Genomic DNA, 27,465 nt, shown 5'->3' with positions numbered 1-27,465 from the left:
CACAAGGTCAGGAGTTTGAGACCAGCCTGGCCAATATGGTGAAACCCTGCCTCTACTAAAAATACAAAAATTAGTGGGACGTGGTGGCATGTGCCTGTAGTCCCAGCTACTTGGGAGGCTGAAGCAGGAGAATCGCTTGAACCCGGCACGCAGAGGTTGCAGTGAGCCAAGATTGTGCCACTGCACTCCAGCCTGGGCAACAGAGCAAGACTGTCTCAAAAAAACCAAAAAAAAAACAACACTAGAGCCACTCCAAGGATACCTGAGGCAGAAAGAAAGGATGGACGGATGGTACCTGGCCAAAACACTCTCAACGGGTCTATCACTACCCTTCATTGGGCCTGTCTCTACTTAGCATTTTGATGCCCCTTTCTCCTCCAGATTTGTCTGCTGAGGTCCGGCCAGGCCCAGCAGGCTTTGTCCTGTGTCTTTGTCTTTCTTCCCTAGGCACTCAAACTTGATCTCCTATAAGCTGTTCCTGTCAGCTCACAGTACCACATAGCAGGAAGGGGGGCAGTCATGACATGTCTTTAAATGTTCTCAGATAAACTACACAAAACAAGGTTTAAGTGATGTATCTTTATTATATTGAAGTTAAATCAAAAGGAAATGTTTCATATAAAACACTGGGGAAAGTCACTTTAAAAGAGTTATCCGAAGGATTAAATCTAACCTTGGAGGTAGAACAGGTATGAGGCTTCTAGCATCAATAAGACAGCTCCATGGGGTTACCGCAGAGAGACAGGCAAGCCATAGGCTATAGGTGCAGCCCCAATAAGATACTTGAGTCGGGGAGCCTGGCGGGCCTGGTTTACATAGTACAGAAGGGGGGCCCCCGGGCCTGCTCCAAGCCAGCCCTGCAGCAGAGCTTCCGTGTAGCGGTCAATATCACGATCAGTCACATCCCAGAGATTACCCAGAAACAAGGGGCTGGGAAAAGAAAAGAAAAACAAAGTAAGGGCTCTAAAACAGAATACATAGGAAAACACCATTGGTGGTGGGGTGGGTGAGTAGAGAGGACTGAACCAATGAGAAACTCCTTTGGCCCTTGGTTACAAGAGAAGAATAGATGGGAGCTAAGGGTTAAATGGTCCAGGCATGCCAGGGAACTAGGGATAGGAGGAAAATGGGGCACAAGAGAGGCAGGATTCAGACCTGGGAAAGAACCTGGGGTGAGGGCAGGAGTCTTAGTGCCCTAGGATGGGTCTTGCCCTTGGAGACTCACCAACCAGCCATGATGTACTTGAGCACGATGCCAGCCCCCTCCAGGTTTCCATGCACAGCCAGGGCCGCACTGCTACAGCCAAACAGCAGGGCCACTGCCCGGCAGCTCAGCCGCAGGACAGCCTGCCCGTCAAGGAAGCGGGCACCAGCCCCATGCCCTGCATAGCTAAGGCAGAAGGAGGTGAGATGAGTCTTGAGCTAGCAGTACCTGGCCTCTGCCTTTGTCTCCAGAGGCTCTCAAGTCCCAAAGCGACCCATGGTGATACCATCCTCAGGACTGCCCTCTCCCCACATCCCTGCCTTAAGCACTCACATATACAAATCATGCTTTGTCAGGGCTTCCTGCACCTGTTCGGGTCTCGGCACCTCCCCAACCACTCCTCTCCAGCCAGCTTCACTGCAGGGAAAAGGCGGGAGTGAGAATAGGGAAATGCATGGCAGGGGTCAGATGGCAAAGACGGCAGAGGGATCATTAAATAGAAGGTGGGCTGCAACAGCTGTTTCTGGAGAAAAGGCTTGTTGCCCCTGTATGTTGTCTACCCTTCCCCACTCCTCTTCTTGTCTTTGTGCCCCTGACCTGCTGAAATTGGCTCGAAATTGCTCCTCTGTGCTTGACAGGTTATTGTGAGGGTTCAGGACATAGAAGGTACTTCGCGGATCCACCCCTTGACTCAGCACTGGCGAGGCCCCATACTGAGGAGGAGACACTGGTGATTAGGATGCCTGTCTCACCAAGAGGCCCAAGCCCCTTTCCATTTCTGAGCCATTCCTAGAACCCTCTCCTCTCTTCCCAGGTTTCTCTGCCCTTTTGTTGAGGTTTTCCCCAATTGCCAGTCATCCCCAGACACCACTCCCTGAACCTCACCTCTTTGATGATGGAGTAGCTGAGTAGGAAGCGGAAGGAGGGCAGCCGGGTGACAGGCAGTGCCTGGAGGCTGGGCATGCTTTCCCACGGCAGCTTCTGCAAGTCCTGGGCAAAAAGCACTAAGAGGTTACTGTCCCCAGCCAGGTATATGCAGAAGTCAGAAGGGGCATGGCGATGAGTTGGTACTTACTCCCCACTAGACACTGCCCCTCTGCCCCAGCTCCTTACCTTGTCTAGGACCAAGACAAGGTGGCTATTGCTTGGTACTGTCAGGCCCTGTAGATGTCCTACTGCCTCATTCAGGAGCTCCTGGGCTCGCTCTGGCTGGGTTGGGCACAGCCCGTAGGCCAGGGCCTGAACGTCCTGAGGGGTGAGGGCACTGGCACCACTGAGCATGATCTGCAGGGGAACAGTGGTGGTGAGCACCATCTTCATTCATGATGGCTGCTGGGAAAGGATTAAGTCCAGTTTCTTCCCCTTCCCTGCTTTATTTTTTTTTGAGACAAAGTCTTGCTCTGTCGCCCAGGCTGGAGTGCAGTGGCGCAATCTCAGCTCACTGCAACCTCCACCTCCCGGGTTCAAGTGATTCTCTTGCCTCAGCCTCCCGAGTAGTTGAGACTACAGGCACGTGCCACCAAGCCCAGCTAAGTTTTGTATTTTTAGTAGAGATGGGGTTTCACCCTGTTGGCCAGGATGGTCTCCACCTCTTGACCTCATGATCCACCCGCCTCGGCCTCCCAAAGTGCTGGGATTACAGGCCTAAGCCACAGCGCCTGTCCTTTTTGTAGATGGAGTCTCGCTCTGTCACCCAGGCTGGAGTGTAGCAATCTCGGCTCACTGCAACCTCTGCCTCCCAGGTTCAAGCAATTCTTCTGCTACAGCCTCCCGAGTAGCTGGAATTACAGGTGCTGGCCACCACGCCCAGCGAATTTTTGTATTTTCGTAGAGACAGGGTTTCACCATGTTGGCCAGGCTGGTCTCAAGCTCCTGAGCTCAAGCAATCCACCTGCCTTGGCCTCCCAAAGTACTGGGATTACAGGTGCAAGTCACTGGGCCTGGCCCCCTTCCCTGCTTTCCTCACTCACTTTCAGCAGAGTGGGGTCAGGATATTTCCAGCCACATTCCTGTAGCAGCTCCTGTAGGCGGGAGGCCTCCTGGGCAGGGCTGGGCTCCTCACTGGACGGCAGCAGCAGCCCCTTCCAGCAGCCCAACACAGACTTCTCTAGGGAAGCGATGAGAACCTGAATGCAGAGGGCAGACCCTTTAGTCGGAGAGGAAACTGAGCTTCTTTCTCATAGGCACTGACATTCTGGAGATGAGAAAGTGCGTTTTCCAACGTGCATATCTGTCTTACGTATCTTTCTGTTAGTCATAGAAGGCAAGAATCTAGAAACTTTTTTCATTTTCTGAGCCTGGGAGAGTATAGACTATTATCTATCCCTCTGTTGTGACAAACATTAACAGGTGGGCAATGAAAGCTAAAACTGGGAAGCTGATAGTTGGGTTTAAGTCCTTTTTTTTTCTGCGTATCTTTAAATATCCATTCCCATATATTCTTCAAGTTCTGGGCTCTGAAGTTCTCCCCAGGGGACATATTTTTAAATTTAGGTCTACACTTCCAGAAAGGATTTGAAGTGGCTTTAGCACTGACCCAGGCCCTCTGGTAGAGAAGACACTGGGGCCCCCCGGGTCGTTCCTAGGGCAGGCCTGACCCCACCCCAGGAGCACACACCTCCATCCTGTGGTCCAGTGCCAGCCGCCCCGTCCACCATTCTCGCTTGTCAGTACAGCTGCTGTTCTCTTTCTGTGCCTTCTGGATGGCATCAAACTCATTCAGGACTGAACGCAGAGGAAGCTTTGGGAGATGGGGCTGTGAGAGCTCTGCCTGTCCACGTGATCACCATCTCTCTCCCTCTCCCAACACAGAATGTGAGCAGCTTGACCCAAAGCCCAACCCAGCCCAACTTCACTCCATGGCCCAGGAATCCTACCTTGTTCTGGCCAGTGGGAATCTGCACACTGACTGGGGGACTGTCCTTTTCCAGCCGGGTCAATAGGAGGGTGTTGCCCACGGTTCCGGGCTGGAGGGTGGCCAGGGCCAACACACACACGGTCACCCCTGACAAACAGGATACAGCCAGAATCATTCAGCTGTTGAAAGAATTCCCTTCTCTGTCTTGGGCACTCAATCCCTGTCCATCACTGAAGACAGCATCAAGAAGGCTTCCTTGGTCACTGGAGGTCAAAGTGCTCTCCCTTGCCTAATAGCTCCCTGTGCACAGAGACTATGTCCTGTACTTTGTGTTTCTCACAGGAACTAACAAAGTGAGGTACTCAAATCATGTGTATGTTTCATGTTAGTACAGAAGACCCCAGGCATCTGAACTCACCTCTGAGGAAAGACACTGAATTTGCTGGTAATTCAAAGTTGAGGTTTAAAAAAACAACAAACCTTCCTGATTTAAGATGCTAACAGGTGAAAAGGTATGACTTAAGGGTCATAAATCTATGTAAACTAACCAATGCCTAAAACTCCTTCACCCAGCTCCTCAGTAAGAAGATGCAGAAGAGGACAGAGGAGCCGGCCAGAAGCCTGCCCGCATACCACTGGGGATCAGAGCCAGGCGCTCCTGGAAACTCTCCTTTTCAGGCTGGGGGAAGTGGCCAGATCCCAAAGCCCTGAAGGAAAAGAGGCGCTGGATGCGGGCCAGGGGGACATCTCCAGGCGTCTCCTGAAGGCTCAGCCCCTGCAGCTGGTCTGCTATTTCAAGTGATCCTCGGTACTTCTGGGCCTTGCTGCAAGCAACACAGGGAGGGGTGAGGTCCCCTTCCTTCAAAGTCTGGACCCTCCCTCCAGTCTGCCCCAGCAGGAGTCTCGGGGATGGTGGGCACCCACCTGAGTTGTCTGTGGAGGTGGGTGAGCAGCTGGTGGCGACAGGTGATGGAGACAGACTCGGTGACAAGGAAAGCAGTGGCATAGGGATCCCGGTGGCCCAGGCACAGGGCCAGGAAGCGGCAGAGGTGGGCATAGAGCCCACTAGGAGGACAATGACTAATGCCCCGGAAAGCAACACTCAGGGAGTCACAGATGGAGTCCAGGGTAGAAAGACCTAGAGGAATGTCAGGACACTTGGTACAGCTGAATTCCTTATTTCATAGTTGACAGGAACTTTCCAAGAAGGAAGAGTCCCTATCTCATCTCTCACATGGCAAATAGCAGCTACCATTTATGAAGAGCAACGTGCCAAATGAGGTGCCATGCAACTAACAGGCATCAACTCACTCCACCATGCCCCCTAAACCCCATTTTTACAGAAGGAATAGAAGCTTGGAGAGGTTAAGTGACCCGCACACAGCTCATAGACACAGGTTCAAACACAGGTTCACAGGCTACTGGATCCAGATCAGAATCCAGCCTGGAAAGACAGAGGGGTCAAAAGTCCTAGAAGCTCAGCCCTCTCAAAGTGACCAACATCAGGGGTCGCATATTCACCAGTGGCTATGGGGGCTGAGGGGAGCCGGAGCTGAGGACCAAGGTCCTTGTCACTCTCCTTGTCTGGGCATGGGCTGGGCAGCTCCTTCTTGCTGGAATCCAGCCTCAGCAGCTCCCATTCTCCAGAAGCTGCCTCAGGGTCCGGCGCTGGAGCCTTCCTACCTGGGGAGAGAGCAGGCCTTTTTCACAGTGCTCCCTCCCCCTGCCATTCTCTTTGTTCTTCCTTCTGTAATCCACTCCCTTGGAGTCAGCAAAAGAGCATTCTTCCTGTACTTCCTTGGAAGCACTTACTGCTTGTGCTTTGCCCCAGAACAAACCCCCAAAACATGCACCTTCCATCTCACCCTTGCTGTCCTACCTGAGGCTGAGTCTTCCCCATCAGAGGCCCTGAGGATCTCAAAGCTCATCTCTCTCCAGTTGTCATTCAGTTCCTCCTCAGGGATGGTCCTCATGATCTCAGGGCCAGGCCTGGCCTGGTCACTGGCCCTCTGGGGACGCTGCTCCTCACAATGTCTTGATGCCACCTTCTTGGCCCTCCGGCTCCTGCCACTCAGGCCAGGATTCCCAGGGGCACTACCTGGGGCAACCACAGCATCTGTCTTTAGGCTCAGGACGTTCCTTGCTCGCCCCTGGCCCCGGGAAGCAGTGCCCCGTCTCTTAGGTTCCTCTGCCAGCCAGGCCTCAGCTGAGACAGGGTCTTCCAAGTCACTGTCTTCATTGAAGTTCACCTGAGATCAGAGGGAAAGGGTGAAGGGCCAAGAGGTCTTCAGTGACAAGACACTTTGTGACAGCAGATGGCGCAGTGGAGGCACCATCAGCCACTGTCCCACAGGACCATGGAAGATTTCAGAACTTCCCACATGACACCCAACACTCTAGATGAGGGGCAGCGACTCTTGGAAGGGGAAGGAGGGAGAAAATGAGGGAACAGAAGGTGGGATGAAAAGGTAAAAGGAACGTTAGAGTTAAGGAAAATGTCTCTGTCTGAAGCAAAAGGAGACTTGGAACTAGGTCTTGCTGTGAGAGATGTTGTCCTGGCGCAGTGGTTCATGTCTGTAATCCCAGCACTTTGGGAGGCTGAGGCGGGAGGATCACCTCAGGTCAGGAGTTCGAGACCAGCCTGGCCATCATGGTGAAACCCCATCTTTACTAAAAATATATAAATAAGATGGGTGTGGTGGCACCCGCCTGTAATCCCAACTACTCAGGAGGCTGAGGCAGAATTGCTTTAACCCAGGAGGTGGAGGTTGCAGTGAGCTGGGATTGCGCCATTGCACTCCAGCCTGGGTGACAGAACGAGACTCTGTCTCAGAAAAAAAAAAAAAAAAAAAAAAAAAAGGCCAGGCACGGTGGCTGCTCACACCTGTAATCCCAGCACTTTGGGAGGCTGAGGTGGGCGGATCACGAAGTCAGGAGATTGAGACCATCCTGGCTAACATGGTGAAACCGCATCTCTACTGAAAATACAAAAAATTAGCCGGGCGTGGTGGCAGTTGCCTGTAGTCCCAGCTACTTGGGAGGCTGAGGCAGGAGAATGGCGTGAACCCGAGAGGCGGAGCTTGCAGTGAGCTGAGATTGTGCCACTGCTCTCCAGCCTGGGCGACAGAGCGAGACTCTGTCTCAAAAAAAACCCCAAAAAACAGAAAAACAACAAAAAACAAAAAAGCAAGATGTTGGGGTACTGCAGATAGCAGGAGATTAAGGTTCCACTAGGCCCTGGGGACCCCGCTATTCCACAGGGACACCTGCTCTATAAAACATTCTCCTCCAGGAATAACCCCATCCAACACCATCAGCACCACATAGCAACAGTCCCACCTCACCTTGAGGCGCGTCTGGGCTCTCTGTTGTACTCTGGGGGCCTGGGGAACTTCAGGCGTGCTCTTTGTAGGGCAGACTTCCTCAAACACGGTGAAGGGGACATGAGGGCCAGCTTGCCTGATCCGGCCTGGGGGTCTAGGTGTGCAGGGCGGTCCTCTACCTTCCAGACCTTTCTGAGAGGTATTATTGAGGCGCAGGGGAGCAGAGGCTACCTGTTGGCGCCCTCGTCCAGAACGTTTTTGGCTCTGAGTCTTAGAGGGCTCTGAGCCAGGGACACTTTTTATTAATGGTGGCCACCAGCCCCAGGAGCTTGCAAAAAGTTCGGTAGTACAGCAGCTGAGGTCAGCTAGCTTTGTGAGGGCCCAAATCAAGAGTAGGCTGGCTCGCCAGGGCTCCAGGTGGGGTATCCGTGCTGCTACAAACTTCAGCCCTGACTCTAGAACCTTCTGCAGGGTCTTGTTTGATGGCTGTGTCAGGCCCTCCAGTGCCAACAGTGTGTATGCTTGAGCTAAGATCTCATCCAAGAGGCTTGGAACCAAGGAGGGGGGTGTTTTATGATTCAGGGAAGCTTGGAGAGCTTGGGTGAGGCGCTCGGTGGCTTCAGGGCAGCCCTTCAGCACGACCTGCAGCAGATCCAGACCCTGGGCCTGGTGGCCCATGGCCAGCCTCACCCCTGCCGTGACTAATACCCAGCGCAGACAGACTGCTGTGAGGACAGGGCTGGCACACAGCGAGCAGTCACAGGTGGGTGAATGGGACAGGAAGTTAGGTATGGGCTGGGGTTTGGTTTTCAAGTCTGGGGAGGAATTTGTAGAAGGTGCTATGGGGCCAGGCTCCTTGGCCACAGTGGCCACCAGCTCTAGAGCAGGGCCTCTTAGGAAGAGCTCCTCCTCTGGGAGCTGTGGAGGACAGGGGACCTGGGCCTGTTGCTTCCCCTTCTGCAGGTGGACCTTCTTCACAGAGTCCAGGTGCTGAGTCACCCCACCAAACTCTGGGGAGAAGGCAGAACAAGAATTACAAAATGGGGAGAAATGGCATCAAGCACTTCCTAAACGACTTTGGGGCCCAACTCTCTAATATACGTGTTTTATATACGTACATATATATATATATATATATATGTATTACTGTATAACATATCAAATATTAGTATGGCTTATTATTTTTTAGGTAAAAAAAAAATGTTTTTTTTTTGAGATGGAGTCTTGCTCTGTCGCCCAGGCTGGAGTGCAGTGGCGCAATCTCAGCTCACTGCAAGCTCTGCCTCCCGGGTTCATGCCATTCTCCTGCCTCAGCCTCCCGAGTAGCTGGGACTACAGGCGCCCGCCACCACGCCCGGCTAATTTTTTGTATTTTTTAGTGGAGATGGGGTTTCACAGTGTTAGCCAGGATGGTCTCAATCTCCTGACCTTGTGATCCACCTGCCTAGGAGGTAAAATCTTTAATGTTTTCTTTCCAACCAATGGTGGATCAAATGCAGGCCACAATGCCCCCACACCTGCAGCTCAGGGGCCACATGGCTGAGAAGAGCAGGCTGGTCCCAGCAGGCCCACACCTGAATCCTGCCTCCTACCCTGTGGTCCTGGCCCCAAACATTGACTTCTCAACTTTCTCATTTAACAAATGAAAATAATCTATGCTCCCACCCAGCTTTATGGGGTCTAGTGTGGGGGAAATGAAGTACTAGAAGTATATGTGATTGAGGAGACAAAATGTGCCATAAATGCAATATTTTATGATTAGCTTCAGCCCTCCTGAGGATGTTCGTGCTACTCAATACGGTAGCCACTAGCCATCTGGCTAGTGAGCACATGAAGTGTGGCTAGTGTGACTGAGGACCTGAATTCTAAATATTATCTTTTTTTTTTTTTGGGTCAGAATCTCACACTGTCACCCGGACTGGAGTGCAATGGTGCAATCTCGCTCACTGCAACCTCTGCCTCCTGGGTTCAAGTGATTCTCCTGCCTCAGCCTTCCGAGTAGCTGGGATACAGGTGCCCGCCACCACACCTGGCTAATTTTTTTTTTTTTTTTTTTTGAGATGGAGTCTCGCTCTGTCGCCCAGGCTGGAGTGCAGTGGCGCAATCTCGGCTCACTGCAAGCTCCGCCTCCCAAGTTCACGCCATTCTCCTGCCTCAGCCTCCGGAGTAGCTGGGACTACAGGCGCCCATTACCACGCCCGGCTAGTTTTTTGTAGTTTTTAGTAGAGACGGCGTTTCACCGTGTTAGCCAGGATGGTCTCGATCTCCTGACCTCGTGATCCGCCCGTCTCGGCCTCCCAGAGTGCTGGGATTACAGGCCTGAGCCACCGCGCCCGGCCACCTGGCTAATTTTTGTATTAGTAGAGATGGGGTTTCACTGTGTTGGCCAGGGTGGTCTCGAACTCCTGACCTTGTGATCCGCCTGCCTTGGCCTTCCAAAGTGCTGGGATTACAGGCATGAGCCACCAAGCCTGGCCCTAAATATTATCTAAATCAAATTTAAAATAGCCAAAATGTATTAGGAAGCACTGAAAAGTAGAACTAGGGTAAGTCTGGGACAGGCTGTCTGAAGGAGACCAATGGTTGGACTAAAGTCAAAGGAATGCTGCCATGGGACCAGAAGTCAGTATCTGATTAAAAAGGGAACAAAGGGCCGGGCGCGGTGGCTCAAGCCTGTAATCCCAGCACTTTGGGAGGCCGAGACGGGCGGATCACGAGGTCAGGAGATCGAGACCATCCTGGCTAACACGGTGAAACCCCGTCTCTAAAAAAAAAACGGGAACAAAGGCTGGGCGCGGTGGCTCATGCCTGTAATCCCAGCACTTTAGGAGGCCGAGGCGGGTGGATCACCTGAGGTCAGGAGTTCAAAACCAAGCTGGCCAACATGGTGAAACCTCGTCTCTAGTACAAATAAAAAAAAATTATCCGGGCATGGTGGCGCATGCCTGTAGTCCCAGCTACTGGGGAGACTGAGGCAGGAGAATCACTTGAACCTGGGAGGCAGAGGTTGCAGTGAGCCAAGATCACACCACTGCACTGCAGCCTGGGTAATAAAACGAGACTGTCTCAAAAATAAAAAAAAGGCAATGAAACCTTTACACAGAAAGATGTGCTATAGTGTGTGTCATTTCAGCACGGCCTATGGGCATGGGGACATGGCTGCTCACCTGTGCAAGACTCAAGCAAGAACAGAACCTGCTGCAGGTCCGACTGACAGAGATCAATGTCATTGCGGGCCAGCTCCAGCTCGCCCTTCAGCACCAGGAACAGGGCACACCTTGTTGAGAGAGGAGAGGAGAACCAATCAAAGGAATCCTTTGTCTTCCTGGAGAGTCTTTCTCTTTGTTTCTTTTCCAGGCTGAGCTACCTCAGTCCTTCCCTGCCTCCAAAAGGCATTCACTCCCTTAAGCTGACTTAAAGCCTCCCTGGGGAAAAACCCTCTACTCTTCTCTCTAATCCCAACTCTCCTTATGCCTTGGGACAGGATTTCCCAAACTGCATTCCTCAATAAAAGGATCCGTGGGAGGCTGGGCGCAGTGGCTCACGCCTGTAATCCCAGCACTTTGGGAGGCTGAGGTGGGCGGATCACGAGGTCAGGAGATCAAGACCATCCTGGCTAACATGGTGAAACCCTGTCTCTACTAAAAACACAAAACAATTAGCTGGGCGTGGTGGCAGGCACCTGTAGTCCCAGCTACTCAGGAGGCTCAGGCAGGAGAATGGCGTGAACCTGGGAGGCAGAGCTTGCAGTGAGCCGAGATCGCGCCACTGCACTCTAGCCTGGGCGACAGAGCGAGACTCCGTCTCAAAAAAAAAAAAAAAAAGGATCCTGTGGGAAAACATTCTTAGGGAAACACTGTACACTAGATCTCCCTTTTGGAGATTTGCAAGGTATATCCACATACTGAAGGACATGAGAGTCCTACAGGAAATAAAAACATCTAACCTTGATTAACTCAGCATTTGCCACTTATTTAGCCGTGGAATGCCTTTTTCCACGAATGCATCTAAACATAGCATGTAATCTGTGGAACAGTTTGGAATCCATGTTCAAGGGTGCATGGCACTCTGGTGCCATCATTGCCATACCCTCTGGCCCTGTACTCACTGGCGTGGTATCTGCAGCTTTGTTGTAAGTTTTAGGGCCTCCAAGCAAAAGGCCTTGGCTTCACTCACACTACCCAGGCGGCCCAGGTGGCAGACCAGCTTCTCTGAGCAGCTCAGCACCTCTGAAAGAACCTGCCATTTTTGTACCAGATTTTCACCTGTAGCAAAGAGACAAGACAACCATCACTCAGCCACAGTGTGGATCCTCTGGAGAAAAAACTGCAGCCCTCTCATATAGCCTGTCCATTCCAACAGGGCCCTGCTGTCCTCCCCAGACTCACCATAGTCCAGAAACGATGTCTCCACAGCTGCTTTCTGAGTTGAGAGGATGTCACTGCCCATCAGCAGGAGGATGATGCTTCGGAGGAGCTTATGAGAGTCTATGAGAGCTATCTCAGGTGTCTGCCAGCCTGTGGTGGGTGTGGCAAAGAAGGGAGAGGATGCAGCCAGAACTTCACCACCTTCAGCTACTAAGGCAGCAAAGCCTGCTTCCCATGCTTCCTTCTGCATTTAGGCAGGCAGAGCTAATCAGTCTCATAACTCCTTCCCTCTGAGATCCCATGGGGGTCTCAGAATCCTTTCAGCTGGCTGGGTGCAGTGGTCCAAGCCTGTAATCCCAGCATTTTGGGAGGCTGAGGCAGACAGATCACCTGAGGTCAGGAGTTCGAGATCAGCCTGGCCAACATGGTGAAACCCCATCTCTACTAAGAATACAAAAATTAGCCGGGCATAGTGGCGCATGTCAGTAATCCCAGCTACTCAGGAGACTGAGGCAGGAGAATCGCTTGAACCCAGGAGGCGGAGGTTGCAGTGAGCTGAGATTGCACCATTGCACTCCAGCCTGGGCAACAAGAGTGAAACTCCGCCTCAGGAAAAAAAAAAAAGTCCTTTCAGCCTAGTATTCCAGGCAGTCACCAATTGTTTAGAGTCAGCAGGCAAACTGAAACCCATCTGTTATCCCAAGCCTACTCTGTGCAGGTTCTAGGTAGGCTGGGCCACACAGCTGGCAGAGGGGATGAGGTTTGAGAAGAGCTGACAGCAGACAAACCATACACGTCATCCAAGGGGGGCCATCCACCCTATTCTTTCACCTTGGGCACAGAGCTGCTCCCACAGGGAGTGTGAGAAGCTGTCTGACGGGAGGCTAAGGTAAGCTGCCACCAACTGCAGGGCCTGGACACGCAGCAAGTACCAAGCCTTGGAGGACTTCTGGAGGGCAGGATCTTGAAGCACAGACAATAGCAGAGAGACACCCTCGGTCACCTAAAGGAGAGAAGGGGCCAGAGGAGGCAGTAAGTGGAGTCAGACAGGCACTTCAGAGCTTGAGAGGCCCTGGAGATTACGTGGCCCCATCCCTGAAGGCCCTGGGTATTAGAAAGATTTTAGAATTTTCTGAGTATTTGCCTGGCTTTCGAGATCTCCCGAGAGCTAGGCAGAACGTTCCTGACCCTGAGAAGCAGTAACAGTTCCTAGCTTTGCCCTCACCGGTGACTTGTCCACCAATTTAGGAATGATAAAAACGTAGAGAAGAAACTAGAGCATGAGAGGGTAGAAGACATGCCCAAGTCACACAACTAGTTTGGGAGAAAACTCAAGTCTTTGCGATCCCCTGGATTTCTAGTCCAGAGCCCCCATGCCTTCCCAGGATCACTGTTGTCTCAGCTTTTCGTCACAGGACAGACTTTTCCCCTTGCCCTTGAAGAAGGAAAAGGACTGTATCTCTACCAGAGGAGGACTGGTGAGCAAGTCGCTGGCGAGGGCAAGGCTAGGAAATATGCCTGCCTCTCAGGGTCAGGAACATTCTGCCTAGCTCCAGGGAAATCTCAAAAGCCAGGCAAATATCAAGAAAATCCTAAATTCTTTCTAATACCTAAGGCCTTCGGAGATGAAGAAAGTGAGAAATACCTTCTGGTGAGTCCAGTAGAGTTGACTTCGAAGTAGATCACAGGTCAGGGAAAGGAGCAGGTATGTGTCAGTGGTCTGATCGAGATGCTTCAGGCTCAATGCTGCCTCTTCCAGGTATAACTAAGGAAGCAATCAGAGGGCGCATGAGGAAAGGCAGCCACACTCTTCAAACAAAAGTGGAGTAAATAAGGGTGACTGCGTGGCTCACGCCTAGGAGGCCAAGGTGGGCAGATCACCTGAGGTCAGGAGTTCAAGACCAGCCTGGCCAACATGGTAACAGCCCGTCTCTACTAAAAATACAAAAATTAGCCAGGCGTGGTGACACGCACTGTAATCCCAGCTACTCGGGAGGCTGAGGCATGAGAATCACTTGAACCCGAGGCAGAGGTTGCAGCGAACAGAGATCACACCACTGTACTCCAGCCTGGGCGACAGAGTAAGACTCTGTCTCAAAAAAAAAAAAAGTGGAGTAAAGCATTTATAAACAAAATGCTCAACATGTCCAATAAATATTACATTATTTCAGATATTATAATCTGCATAGGAGTTATGGATTCACTCTCTAAAATGTGCATTTAACACTTGGTTAACCACTTTTTTTTTTTTCTTTGGAATGGAGTTTCGCTCTTGTCGCCCAGGCTGGAGTACAATGGTATGATCTCGACTCACTGCAACCTCTGCCTCCCAGGTTCAAGTGATCTCCTGCCTCAACCTCCCAAGTAGCTGGGATTACAGGCATATGCCACCATGCCCGGCTAATTTTTGTATTTTTAGTAAAGACGGGATTTCTCCATGTTGGTCAGGCTGGTCTTGAACTCCTGAACTCAGGTGATCCACCGGCCTTGGCCTCCCAAAATGCTGGGATTACAGGTGTGAGCTACTGCGCCCAGCCTGGTTAACCACTTTTAGATTAAAGCTATATACAGAGTAAGCAGTAGCTGGGCACAGTGGCTCATGCCTATAATATCAGCACTTTGGGAGGCTGAGGCGGGAGGATCACTTGAGCCCAGGAGTTCAAGACCAGCCTGGGCAACATAGTGAGACTCTGTCTCTACAAAACATTTAAAAATTAGCCAGGTGTGGTGGCATGTACCTGTAATCCCAGCTACTCAGGAAGGTGATGTGGGAGGATCACTTGAGTGCAGAAGGTCAAAGCTGCCGTGAGCCATGATCATGCTACTGCACTCTGGCCTGGGCAACACAGTGACACCCTGTCTCAAAAAATGAATAAAATAAATTTTAAAAAATAAGCAGGCTGCTGGGCACAGTGGCTCATGCCTGTAATCCCAGCACTTTGGGAGGCCGAGGCAGGTGGATCACAAGGTCAGGAGTTCGAGAGCAGCCTGGCCAATATGGTGAAACCCCGTCTCTACTAAAAACACAATAAAAATTAGCTGGGCATGGTGGTGCATGCCTGAAATCCCAGCTACTCGGGAGGCTGAGGCAGGAGAATTGTTTGAACCCAGGAGGCAGAGGTTGCAGTGAGCCAAGATTGCGCCACTGCACTCCAGCCTGGGCGACAGAGCGAGACTCCACCTCAAAAAAAAAAAAAAAAAGAATTGCTATATTTTGGCCAGATGCGGTGGCTCACGCCTATAATCCCAGCACCTTGGGAGGCCAAGGCAGGTAGATCACCTGAGCTCAGGGGTTTGAGACCAGTCTGGCCAACATGGTGAAACTGCATCTCTACTAAAAATACAAAAATTAGCCAGGCATTGTGGCAGGTGCTTGTAATCCCAGCTACTCGGGAGGCTGAGGCAGGAGAATCGCTTAAACTCAGGAGGTGGAAGTTGCAGTGAGCCGAGATCGCGCCATTGTACTCCAGCCTGGGCGACAAGAGCGAAACTCCATCTCAAAAAAATAAAAAGAATTACTATATTTTGTAAATGGAAAGACACCACTAAAAACGGAATGCTATAAACAGAATCATGTCTTCTGTTTTCAAAGTCAATATACTAGAGTGATGCAAAAATAATAACAGTGAGATATTTCGTGGCAAAGTTATCCAGGGGTAAACACTGCAACCATAAGCGCTGGCAAGTATTCTTGGGGCAAAAGGGAAAAGGGTTAAGCAGGAAAGAGATTAGATCACACCTGTGCCTACCAGTGGTCATTAAGAAGATGAAGTAGAACAGGGAGAAACTGGAGGCCAAGGAGACCAACCAGGAGACACTGTGATAGCTTTATGTGAGCAATGAAGCATCAACTACAGCAACAGAACCAGTCAGGAAATACAAGACTGGCGGTATGTTCCTGCAGCAGTCTGTAAACTTAATGAACAACTGGTTTTGCAGGAAGGACAAAGATGATTCCCCTTCTTACAGCCGCCTCCAGCTGCTCCACACTCCACAATTCTCCAGCCAATTGTGGTGGTAAAAGGCTGAGAAGCTGCCCCTTTGATATCCTGTCTTCTCAGAAAAGAGGTGGGCCTCTAAAGCTACGGGCCCCCTGCAGTCTCCAGACTAGGCTGGTTGGGCACTCACCTGGGCATAGCTGGGACAGCCGAGGGTCAGGAGGAGCTGGGTGATGTGGCAAGAGGAGCCAGCTGCCTTCGAGTGGTCCTTCAGTCTCTCAGAGACAATCCGTAGCAGCAGGAGGACCTCCAGAGCCTGCATGGGCTGGTCAGCAAGAGCAGCCAAAGTTTACTCCACCCCTGCTCAAGCCTCCATTTCTACCCTCTGGTCCCCAGCCCTTTGGGACCTTGGACTGTAGTTTGACCTCAGGGCCTGGGTGGAATGTGGTTACCCAGATGAAGCAATCATCACCCTGCCCCTACTGTTTTAAAGCCTAGATGCCATTCATCATCAATAGCCAGGATTTTGTGAGTTTTTACTATGTGCCAGGCACTGTGCCAAGGCTTACATGCATCAATGCATTTAACCCTCATAACAACTCTAATCCCAATTTTACAGTACAGGAAGTTAAGACTCACATGGGTTAAGTTGCTTAGACAGGCAGGTATGTGGCAGAACCAAGACTCAAATCTAGGGCTGAGGTAGCTTCCCCTGCTAGAAATATGGTCTAATGCTCACAGTTAACAGCATGTATAATGGCTTTTTTTCTAAGTTTTCTAATGTGGAGTCTAGGGTAGAGCTTCAGGAAGTTTGTGAAACTCCCTGAAATAAGAATGTACATGGCCTTATAGGCCAGGCACAGTGGCTTATGCCTATAATCCCAGCAGTTTGAGAGGCTGAGGCAGGCGGGTCACCTGAGATCAGGAGTTCGAGACCAGCCTGGCCAACACGGTGAAACCCTATCTCTACCAATGATACAAAATTAGCTGGGTGTGGTGGTATGCGCCTGTAATCCCAGCTGCTCAGGAGGCTGAGTGAGCCAGGAGAATCGCTTGAACCCAGGAGGCGGAGGATGCAGTGAGCTGAGATCACGCCACTGCTCTCCAGCCTGGGTGACAGAGCAAGACTATCTCGGGGGGGGAAAAAAGTGGGGCGCAGTGGCTCATGCCTGTAATCCCAGCACTTTGGGAGGCTGGGGCGGGTGGATCACTTGAAGTCAAGAGATCAAGACCAGCCTGGCCAATATGGTGAAACCCTGTCTATACTAAAAATCCAAAAAAGTAGCCAGGCGTGGTTGCACGCCTATAGTCCCAGCTACTCAGGAGGCTGAGGCAGAAGAATCACTTGAACCCAGGTGGCGGAAGTTGCAGTGAGCCTAGATTGCACCACTGCACTCCAGCCTGGGCTATAGAGCGAGACTCCATCTCAAAAAAAAAAAAAAAAAGGCACACATAACAATGTAAGAATGTAAAATTGTGTATAAAGGCATCTATGTATTTTTCTGACAGGTAACAAATCATCTAATAATTGAAGCTAACTTTTTTTTTTTTAAATGAAACAGTGTCTTGCTCTGTCCCCCAGGCTGGAGTGCAGTGGCGCGATCTTAGCCCACTGCAACCTCCACCTTCCGGCTCAAGGGATTCTCCTGCCTCAGCCACCTGAGTAGCTGGGATTACATGCACATGTCACCGCACCGGGCTATATTTTTTTTATTTCTTGTAGAGATGGGATTTCGCTATGTTGCCCAGACTTAAGCTAACATTTCAGCACACCATTACACAATACCTCTTCCATGCACTGCCGCACTGAATAATAACGCCATGAGGCAGTAGTATGGCCCCTATTTTAGAGATAAGGAAACTTGGGCTTAGAAGGTTAAGCCACTTGCCCGAGGCCATACACTAATGAATGAGGGAGCTTGGATTTAAAATAAGACTGGTGATACAGGCCTGTGCTTCATCACTGGCTTTCATGGCTTCTCAGCAGGCTCACAGGCCAAAGAAGGTGAAGGAGCTGTTTCTGGTTTAGTCCTTATTTATATGGGTCCCCCTAAATGCCCCACCTCATTACCTTTGCCACCAGCTGGTAGAGGGCTGCTAGGATCTGCAGTGAGGCTGCTGTCTGCTGGAGACACCGTACAGCTGGGGCCTGCCCCTTTGTAAGCAGCTTCTTCCACAAGGCCAGGGCTTGGTCCAGGCATTTGGACTGAGCTGTTAAGCCAGAAGAAAATGACTGCTGTCTCAGCATGGGCAATCTGGAGAGAACTTGCCTTCCTCCATAACATCCTTTGCCCTTTACATCAACCTCCCACTGCTTCCACAACCTCCTACCCTACAAGGTCAGGCTCTCCCTCACCAGGGGTCCGTGTTCCACTCTTAGGAAACCATGGAGATGCCCATACCATACTCCATTTACCCCTCACCAGCATCTGCAGCCAGGTTGAAGGCAATGTTACTGTATAGGAGACGATCTTCCTGGAGTTTATCTTCATAGTTCAGGTCATTGACTTCAAATTCCTCCAAGTTACCAGGAGCCTGGGCTCTCCGATCTCGCTCAATACCCTGGATGGGAAGATTGGAGTATAAAACAGGGCACAGTGGTGTGGGCCTATAGTCCTGGCTACTCGGCAGGCTGAGGTGGGAGGATTGAGCCCGGTTCAAGACCAGCCTGGGCAACAGAGAGACCCCATCTCTAAAAATAAAAACAAAAAAAAAGGGCTGATACCAACTTGTTGGGGGCCCAGGGACAATAATTCCTACACCCAGTTCTACTGAGCCCCACAGCAGCCACACTCACTTCCTGCATTTTGGCTTCCAGAGTACAGATGTAAAGCCACAGCAAGGCCTGTGCTTTATCATCCAGAAGCTGATCTCTGGCCTGGGCCTCAGGTCTCACAGACTCCAGAAGCTGCAGGGCTTCCCGGACAGCATCCAGAGCAGAGCTGCAGGGAGAAGATGTGCTTAAGCTGGGCCTACTATGAGTACCTGCCACAGTGCCCTGGGAAGGGCTGGCTGCATAACAGCTGGCCTCACCCTTTGCATGTGCTCCCATGGCCACAAGATGAAGGGAGCACTCAGGGATATGGAGAGGGAAACTGGTTCTGAAGAGTGTGAGAGGACCTAGGGCAAGGAGCAAGAGTGGCCTCCGCAGCTACTACTCCTTACCAGTTGGTCTGCTGGGCAAAGTCGTGGTAGCAGAGCACCTGAGCCAGTTCTACCAGGTGGGTGGCTCGTGCCCAGGCCCCGGCTGGTGTCTCCTCGGGGCTCAGCTCCAGGAGGTCACAGATGATGTTGAAGCGTTCCTGTCCAGTGTCAGCCCGCACTGACTTGTAGGCCTGCAGCTCCTCCCTCAGCAGGAAGGCCAGGGTCTCCGGGTCCCAGCCACTTAGGCTGTCTCGCAGAGTCCTGAGAGAGGGCATGCTCAGCACCAGGGTGGAGCCCAGAAGGCATATAGCCTCTGCTCCCATGCTGAGGAGCCCCAGCCTTGGCTTGCTGAAAGCTCAGTAAGTTTCCAGTCATGGCTTTAAAAATCTAAATCAGATTGCATTGCTCCTCTGTTTAACAAACAGCAGTGGGCTCCCACTAGGAATCATTTCCAAAGCCCTGATCATGGCCTATAAGGCCCTGTGTGACCTGGCCTCTTCCCACCTTGACCACCTCCATTCCATATGGCTCTCCATCCTATACCCCTATTCTACTACCCCCAGCATGCTGGCTTTCTCAAGCATGGTCCAAAGTTTGTTCCCACCTTGCAACCTTTGTATTTACTACTCTCTCTGCAAGGAATTCTCTTCCCTGAGTTTTTTTTTTTTTCAGACAGTCTCACTCTATTGTCCAGGCTGGAGTGCAATAGCGTGATCATGGTTCACTGCAGCCTTGATCTTCCAGGCTTACGTGATCCTCCCACTTCAGTCTCCTAATTAAGTGTAAATAGAATATAGGTTCATGCCACCACATTCGGCTAATTTTTTTTAAGTAGGGACAAGGTCTTGCTATGTTGCCCAGGCTCCCTGAGATCTTTATAGAGTAGATTCCTTCACATCCTCAGGTCTCATCTGTCACTTCTTCAAAAAGGGCTTTCCTAAATAACCTACCTAAAGTTGTTCCCTCTTTTGGCAAATCACTGTTTAGTTGTCTTCATAGAGCATACATGAAGGCTGGGTGCGTTGGCTCATGCCTGTAATCCTAGCACTTTGAGAGGCCAAGGTGGGAGGATCACTTGAGCCTGGGAGTTCAAGACCAGCCTAGACAACATAGTGAGACCCTGTCTCTATTTAAAAAAAAAAAAAAAAAAAAAAAGAACAGACACAAAATGTCCTTTTTAAAAATATCTCCCCAACTAGAATATAAGCTCCATGAAAGTAAGACCACTGTCACCACTATACCCGCAAGTACCTAGCACAGTGGCTAGCATATAGTAGGCACTCAATGAATAACTAATGAATGAAGGAATTACTGTCTTTTTCAGACATAAACATGAAAGGACATGACCATGAGTACCAAAAGCCACCCTATCCATGGGAGAAACATGGTTGACCCCCTTCCGAACTCACTTTTTTTTTGAGGCGGAGTCTCCCTCTGTCACCCAGGCTGGAGTGCAGTGGTGCGAGCTCGGCTCACTGCAACCTCCACCTCAGGGATTTGAGCGATTCTCCTGCGTCAGCCTCCTGAGTAGCTGGGATTACAGGCACCTGCCACCACGCCCAGCTAATTTTTTTTTTTTTTTTTTGAGACAGAGTCTTGCTCTGTCGCCCAGGCCACAGTGCAGTGGCACGATCTCGGCTCACTGCAACCTCCGCCTCCTGCGTTCACGCCATTCTCCTGCCTCAGTCCCCCAAGTAGCTGGGATTCTAGGCGCCTGCCACCACACCTGGCTAATTTTTTGTATTTTTAGTAGAGACGGGGTTTCACCGTGTTAGCCAGGATGGTCTCGATCTCCTGACCTCGTGATCTGCCCGCCTCGGCCTCCCAAAGTGCTGGGATTACAAGCATGAGCCACCGCATCTGGCCCCCAACTCACTTTAGCTGTAGCTCCTTGTCTCCAGCCCTGGACGCATCCATCTTGACCCGAACCCAGAAAGTGACTGGCTCAGCCATGTGTTCAGGGCTACAGGGTTGCAGGGCTGCCAGCCATAAAGTCACCATCTTGCAGCCCTGGGCTTGTTTACCCAGTTTCTTCAAACTCTCTACTTGTAGCCGGAAGCACCTGTGCAACTGACCAGAGAAAGGGAACAGACCAAACTGGAGAGGAACCAGTGAGTGTGTATGGTGGAAGGGGACGTACATGCATAGGTATATATACCACATGGTGGGGTGGGGTTGGCAGGTGGGCCTCCTGAGCCACCCCCATCCAAGACAGGAGACACCTAAGAATGAAATACTCTGAGTGCCTTCAACTCAGAGGCCCCAATCCACACCCTTGAAAACCTGCTTCTCCTCCTGTAATCCTTCTCAGCAAATGGCACTGCCTTCTCCTGAGTCAGAAATGTGGGGCCATCTCTGATGTTCCCTTCTCTCACTCTCCCTCCTACCAGTCACCTACTAGGTTAATCCTTGGCTTCTTGCACCCATCCACTGCATTCCATCCCTTGTGCAGCTGTTTCAGTTCAGCCCACCCCTCCCTGCCTAGGTTACTATAGCAGCCTGATTACCCAGTCTTTTCTCCTGCACTCCGTTCATCACAGCGAAGTCAGGGAAATCCAAAATGCCTGTCTGCTGTCATGCCTTCACTTAAATCCTTTAGAGGCTTATCACCTCAGTCAAGATGAAACCCAAGCCCCTCTATGACCTATCTTGCTTGCTAATCCCACCAATGCATCAGTTCACAGGTATTCTTGCTTAAGAACACTGGTTCTTGCCCAGCGTGGTGGCTTGAGCCTGTAATCCCAGCGCTTTGGGAGGCCCAGGCAGGCAGATCACCTGAGGTCAGGAGTTCGAGACCAGCCTGGCCAACCAACATGGTGAAATCCCCGTCTCTACAAAAAATACAAAAATTAGCTGGGCGTGGTGGTGGGCACCTGTAATCCCAGCTATTCGGGAAGCTAAGGCAAGAGAATTGCTTGAACCCGGGAGGCAAAGGTTGCAGTGAGCCGAGATGGCGCCACTGTACTCCAGCCTAGACGACAGAGCAAGCAAGACTCATCTCAAAAAAAAAAAAGTGAGTCAATCTAAAGAAAAACACTAAGTTACAGTACAGTGAGGTTTGGGAAACACTGCTCCAAATACTGGTGCCAACATGCTGCTACTAACCCCCTACTCGAAGGGAGGGTGCTGGCTAGGCCCTTTCTTGCTCCCCCCACTCCCCAACCACATAAGCTCCCTTCCTGCACCTCTCATTTCCTTGTACCTTCTCAGGAGGCACCTCAGGATAAGTGCCTGGCTTCACCAAACCCAGGTGCTGACAGAGCGGCTCAGAGATGGCACAGGCCTCGGCATAGAGCTTGTGACTATAGAAGCTGTAGGCCAAGTTACTGGTGTAAGAAGCTGCAGGGGAGAAAAGGCACAATTGACCGTAGGAATGGCTCCCACCACCCTCTCCTCCTGGAGAGGCAGCAGAGATTAGCTCAATGTATGGTCAGCTCAGCAGCTTCCAGATCAGACACGAACCCCTACTGCTAGGAATGAGGAAGGGGTGGCTCTCCCCTTCCTGCTCCAAATAGGCCCATGCCCTTCATTCTAGTACGGTGAACCCACACCACTCAGCCCATCTGCACTTGTTTTACAAACCAGACCCCCTCCTGCCTTAGCACTGGCTGTTTCTTCTGCCAGGGATGTTCTTTTCCAGGAACCCACATGGCTAACTCCCTCACATCACCTTCTCAATGAGGTCTACCCTGACCACCTGATTTAAGGTGGTAACGTGCCCCCGGTCATGCACCTTAGACTCCCAATTCCCTTTCTTATCCTGCTCTACTTTTCCTTTTCCCTCACATTTCTTACCACTTTCTAATATGTTGATAATTCACTTATTTACTGAATCTGTTTATCTTTTCCCCCAAACTAGAATGTGGCTCCATGAGGGAAGGAATCTTTGTTTTGTTTACTGACACATCCAAGTACTCAAAATAGTGCATCACACACAGTGGAATACTCAACAAATATTTGCTGAATGAATAAATGATAATAACTTATTTATGCAGCTTCTTGGCCATTAACATAGATGACTGGGAAAAAATAAAGTCAGTCTTCAGTACTCTGTGGGAAGAATTTTCCTTTTTTTTTGAGATGGAGTTTCGCTCTTGTTGCCCAGGCTCGAGTGCCCTGTTGCCCAGGCTGAAGTGCAATGGCGCAATCTCAGCTCACTGCAATCTCCACCTTGCAGGTTCAAGTGACTCTCCTGACTCAGCCTCCCAAGTAGCTGGGATTACAGGCATGCACCACCCTGCCTGGCTAATTTTGTATTTTTAGTAGAGATAGGGTTTCAGGGAGGCCAAGGCAGGCAGATCACTTGAGTCCAGGAGTTCGAGACCAGTCTGGACAACATGGTGAGACCTCATCTTTACAAAAAATACAGAAATCAGCCAGGCGTAGTGGTGCATGCCTGCAGTCCCAGCTACTTGGGAGGCTGAGGCAGGTGAGTCGCTTGAACTTGCAAGGTGAGGTTGGGGGGCTGAGGTGGGAGGATTGCTTGAGCCCAGGAGGTTGAGACTGTGTTGTGCCAGTGCATTCCAGCCTAGGCGACAGAGCAAGATCTTGTCTTAAAAAAAAAAAAAAAAAAAAAAACCAACCACTTAAATATACAGAAAGGTCATTTGTAATGATTTCTGGATTCTGATAAGTGAAGAAAAAGAAAAAAAAGAAAACATCGGCCAGGCACAGTGGCTCACACCTGTAATTCCAGCACTTTGGGAGGCCGAAGTGAGTGGATCACAAGGTCAGGAGACTGAGACCATCCTGGCCAACACAGTGAAACCCCATCTCTACTAAAAATACAAAAATTAGCTGGGTGTGGTGGCACGTGCCTGTAATCCCAGCTACTCAGGAGGCTAAGGCAGGAGAATCGCTTGAACTCAGGAGGTGGAGGTTGCAGTGAGCCGAGATCGCACCACTGTGCTCCAGTCTGGTGACAGAACTAGACTCAAGAAAGAAAGAGAGAAAGAGAAAGGAAGAAAAGAAATAAAGAAAGGAAGGAAGGAAGGAAGGGAAGAAAGAAAGAAAACATTAAAAAAATAGAAATAAAAAATATATTGAAAGGTCATAAGGTTGCATATTAGGTACAACTGTTAATGCCAAGTTAGATTCCAGTCAAGGAAATAGTGTCTGCTGCTATAAGTTAGCCTCATCACTCCTCTACTGGTGTTAAACATAGAGTAGCTGGTACTTATAAACATTTCTTTCACTGCCTCCTTGAACCATGAGGAACCCTCACAGTGGTCAGAACCATGCAGCAAGTACTATTCACCTGCCTGATGGGTGATGACCCTCCCACACTCTGTGCCTGGGACCCAGGGCACTAACCGGTCATCCCCATGTAGTCCATCAGCTCTTGGCCCGACAGGCCCTCTAAGGCCTCCAGCATCCAGACAACGGTAGATTTGCAACTCTCCACTAGTTGGGCCAGGTCAGTCAAATCAACTATCTGAAGGGACAAGAAGGGTTTGAGGGTGAGGAGTCATGCTGGGTCCAAGATGACCTCCACTCCACTCCACACCCAAAGCCAAGCAACCCCAAAGCTGTTTGAGGGCAGTGGAGCAACCCCAAACCCTATGAGCCTAGTCCAGGTTCCTTGATTCCCAGACAGTACCTGACAGCCTTGGGCAAAGTCATAAACCACCACAGTGTAGAGGTGAAGTCCCTGAAAGTACATCTGAAGAAAAGACTGCTGTTGCTTGGAGGAGCCCCCACACACCTGAGGAACGAAGCAGAAGGTTGGTATGAGGAGCAGAGATAAAGAGGGCTCCAAGCTGAAGACTGACCCAGTGTCCTGGAGAGCTGACAGAGCCCAGGGAGCACGAGGAAGGATATCCAGAAGGGCCACTGCCCTCTGAGGATACACTAGGCTGCTTCCTAGCTCACTAGGCACAGTCCAGAGAGCAGCTTAACAAGGAGGGAGCCAGGACTTCCAGATCTTGCCAAATACCCTAGGCTGGTAGTGAGTCCACAGACCATGTCCCCACCCTACCTCCAGGTCCTTAACTCACACCATCATCCCGCAGCTGCTGCAGAAGAGAGCAGTACCCTCCAAGAAAAGCAAAGAGGCTCAGAATGGCATCAAGTCTATAGCGCCTCTTGGTGCCTCGTTCCAGGCCTGAAAGGAAGAACTGGCAGCTCTCATACAATGCCCGAAGTGGGGGTGATGGTGCCTCCATACTCTTGCTCAGGACAGCTGATGCCTTGATCAGAAGCTTGGCCACTGCCTGAGGTCCTTCCCCCCCAGCCTGCAGCAGCTTAACCCCCAGCTGACAGAGCTGAAGGCTAGGGGCTAGATTGGTGTTCCTTAGGTAACTATGAGCCTTTGCCACTGCGCTGATGGCTTTGTCATGGTGGCAGCTCCAGCATAAGCGACGGCAGTGTTCCAAGGTGAGCTCCAAGAGGCAGAGGGCCCTCTGGGGAGAAAGCAGCCCAGAAGAGCTCCCTCTCTCACCCACCAAGGCTCTGATCACGTGCCTGGAGAGCAGGTCATCTAGGAAATCAGCATCTGCTTCATTTAGACCAATGCCACTGGCATCGAATAGCTGATGCGCAGCTACCACTCGACAGGCTGTTGGAGAGGCAAAGTGAGGAACCTCACAAGGGGTACTTTCATCCTCCAAAAGTACTAGGAAGCTCAAGGCCTTCAGCCGAGCCGTGAATGCAGCTCGCCGTTCCAACAGGGCTTCTGCCCCCTTCCAAAGCAGAGAAAAGCTGCCCCGAGCCACGGCCTCATAGTCCTGGGGAGCAGCCTGGCGACAGCACTGCACCAAGCAGGCATGGAGGGGCTGAGCAAGGCGGAGTGTGGCCTCTGGGCTTCCTTGTGCAGCAGCATTCCGCAATAAGACGAAGAGAATTCGTTCCAGGTAGAGGGGAGGACGCTGGGGGGTAGACACCAAGTAGCCATCACAGGCCAGCTCTGCCAGCTCCAGCAGGCTCCCCAGATGCCTAGGGCAAGCTAGCTTAGCAGTCAGCTGCTGGTTGCAAGCCCTCAGGATGGCATCACAAGCTTGTCTCCTCTCAGCATCAGATCGGCTGCTGGGAAAACCAGCTGGAGGGTTGGACAGGAACTCCTAGAAGAAGAGAAAGATATGAATGGGGCTAGCAAAGGCAGGAAAGAGGTAGAGAAAGAAATAGGGTTGCTCAGAGAGGGTCCCCAACTTATTCATCTCTTCAAAAGGCAAACACAAAACAGCTCAGTTTGGAAAGCCAGGTGTACCCCGGGCCAGGCAGCACCCCCACCTTCAAGTCAGGCAGCAACTCTTCAGCCTCCTTCTGGCTGCTTAGCAGAGTCCCAAAGTTGACTCCTTTGAAGTTCCTCATGACACCGGAGAGCTAGGGAAAAAGAGACCAATTAGAGAAGATCGTTAATGAAGCTAACTGGAGGAAGGGAAGAGGGCTGAAGGTCGTGGAAGGAGGCAAAGAATCACACCAGAAATTTCATCGGGGAGAAAACCCACGCCAGGACGCCGTGCTCCCGTTATAAACGGACGATTCCGCTCTTCCTTCCTCCGGGCAGATCCCCGACCGCACTACCACACCACTCGCCGCGCTACGCCAGAGGCCGCGGCCCAGCCCTTCAGCGCCCCGGGGCCGTCCCAAGGCCTCCCGACACTCCCTCCAGGAGCCACCCCCGCCTCTCCTCGCGTCAGCGCTGGGGATCCCCTTCACTTCGGCACGTACCCACGCTCACGAGTCCCTTCCGGCCTTACCGCTCCAGAGGTCGCCCTCTTTCCTAAGTACAGGACTTACCCGCCTGACCAGTACTCCGCGAGGATCCAAAATGTAACCTTCGTTTTCCGCGCCAGCCCCTCCTTTCAAATATCCGCGACTGCCAATCAGCGGGCGCGGCGTAACGCCGGGCGCGCGGCACGCTGGGAGTTGTAGTTTACCCGCCGCGCTGCGCGCTCCCGCGGCGCCCCGGGGGGTCTTGGTGCTTTGTGCGTAAAGGCTGCTTGGGAGTGCGGGTTTCTCCGTTTTTTCCAGTCAGAGCTCAGTTTCTCAGCTACCCGTCGCTTAGTCGCTATCGGTAATGCCACCCCTTTTCCTCCTTTATCTTCAGAGCTCAGGCAAGAGTTTAAGTTTCAAGAGAAGAGAAATAACAAAAAGAACTTAGTTGGGAACTCACGCGGTTTGGGTTACTAGAAGAAAAGGGCTTAGACTTCTATGCTTTTTTCTATGCTTTTTTTTTTTTTGACAGGGTCTTGCTCTGACACACAGGCTGGAGCGCAGTGGCGCGATCACAGCTCACTGCAGCCTCGAACTCCTGGGCTTAAGTGATCCTCCCGCCTTGGCCTGCCAAAGTGCTGAGTCTACGGGCGTGCACCGCCACGCCCAACTTCCTACGAAATTATTTTAAAGATGGTTTTCTAGGGGAACTAAAATTAGTACCCGTAGCGACCTCCAGCTCTCTCTCTGCCTTCCAGCCTTACTCCTTCTATCGGTTGTATGAGAAAGACAAGATCTGGTGCTCTTTGACTGGGGAGAGAGGGTAGTGGGGTGGGGTGGGAGTTGTGAGTGGCAGGAAGAACTCTGGAAATTCATTTCCTGGGATATTTCACAGTCTTTAATGGCTTATGTTTCGTAAGTACTAACCACTTCCCCAAACACAGATTCAGCTGTCTCTTTCCTTCCTCTACCAAAGGAT

General features: G+C 51.2%; 1 protein-coding gene across 4 annotated transcripts; it reads right to left on the bottom strand.

Moving 5' to 3' along the window:
- Positions 1–564: 564 nt before the first annotated feature.
- On the bottom strand, positions 565–26,696 carry ESPL1 (extra spindle pole bodies like 1, separase). Of its 4 annotated transcripts, none has more exons than XM_031650501.1 (31): positions 26,571–26,696; positions 26,061–26,153; positions 24,830–25,891; positions 24,433–24,537; positions 24,147–24,267; positions 22,036–22,172; positions 20,710–20,903; positions 18,855–19,094; positions 18,487–18,631; positions 18,113–18,251; positions 17,761–17,900; positions 15,880–16,014; positions 13,397–13,516; positions 12,583–12,754; positions 11,773–11,901; positions 11,493–11,649; positions 10,552–10,661; positions 7,406–8,394; positions 5,941–6,310; positions 5,583–5,744; positions 4,986–5,199; positions 4,695–4,885; positions 4,081–4,208; positions 3,822–3,944; positions 3,175–3,330; positions 2,318–2,488; positions 2,090–2,194; positions 1,802–1,917; positions 1,538–1,621; positions 1,226–1,390; positions 565–930 (listed from the first exon to the last, which is right to left on the bottom strand). In XM_031650501.1, exons 2-31 carry the CDS (start codon positions 26,139–26,141, stop codon positions 729–731), a joined length of 6,363 nt encoding a protein of 2,120 aa, XP_031506361.1. In that variant the 5' UTR covers positions 26,142–26,153; positions 26,571–26,696; the 3' UTR covers positions 565–728. The 4 variants fall into 4 exon arrangements, with proteins under 4 accessions (XP_031506361.1, XP_031506362.1, XP_031506360.1 ...); XM_031650502.1 differs by having other exon boundaries at positions 26,502–26,607; XM_031650500.1 differs by lacking the exon at positions 26,571–26,696 and adding an exon at positions 26,251–26,432.
- Between the last annotated feature and the right edge of the window lie 769 nt (positions 26,697–27,465).

Source organism: Papio anubis, chromosome 9 (genome assembly GCF_008728515.1).
Source record: "Papio anubis isolate 15944 chromosome 9, Panubis1.0, whole genome shotgun sequence".
Taxonomy (NCBI): Eukaryota; Metazoa; Chordata; class Mammalia; order Primates; family Cercopithecidae; genus Papio; species Papio anubis.
This window is presented reverse-complemented; position numbering and strand designations above follow the sequence as displayed.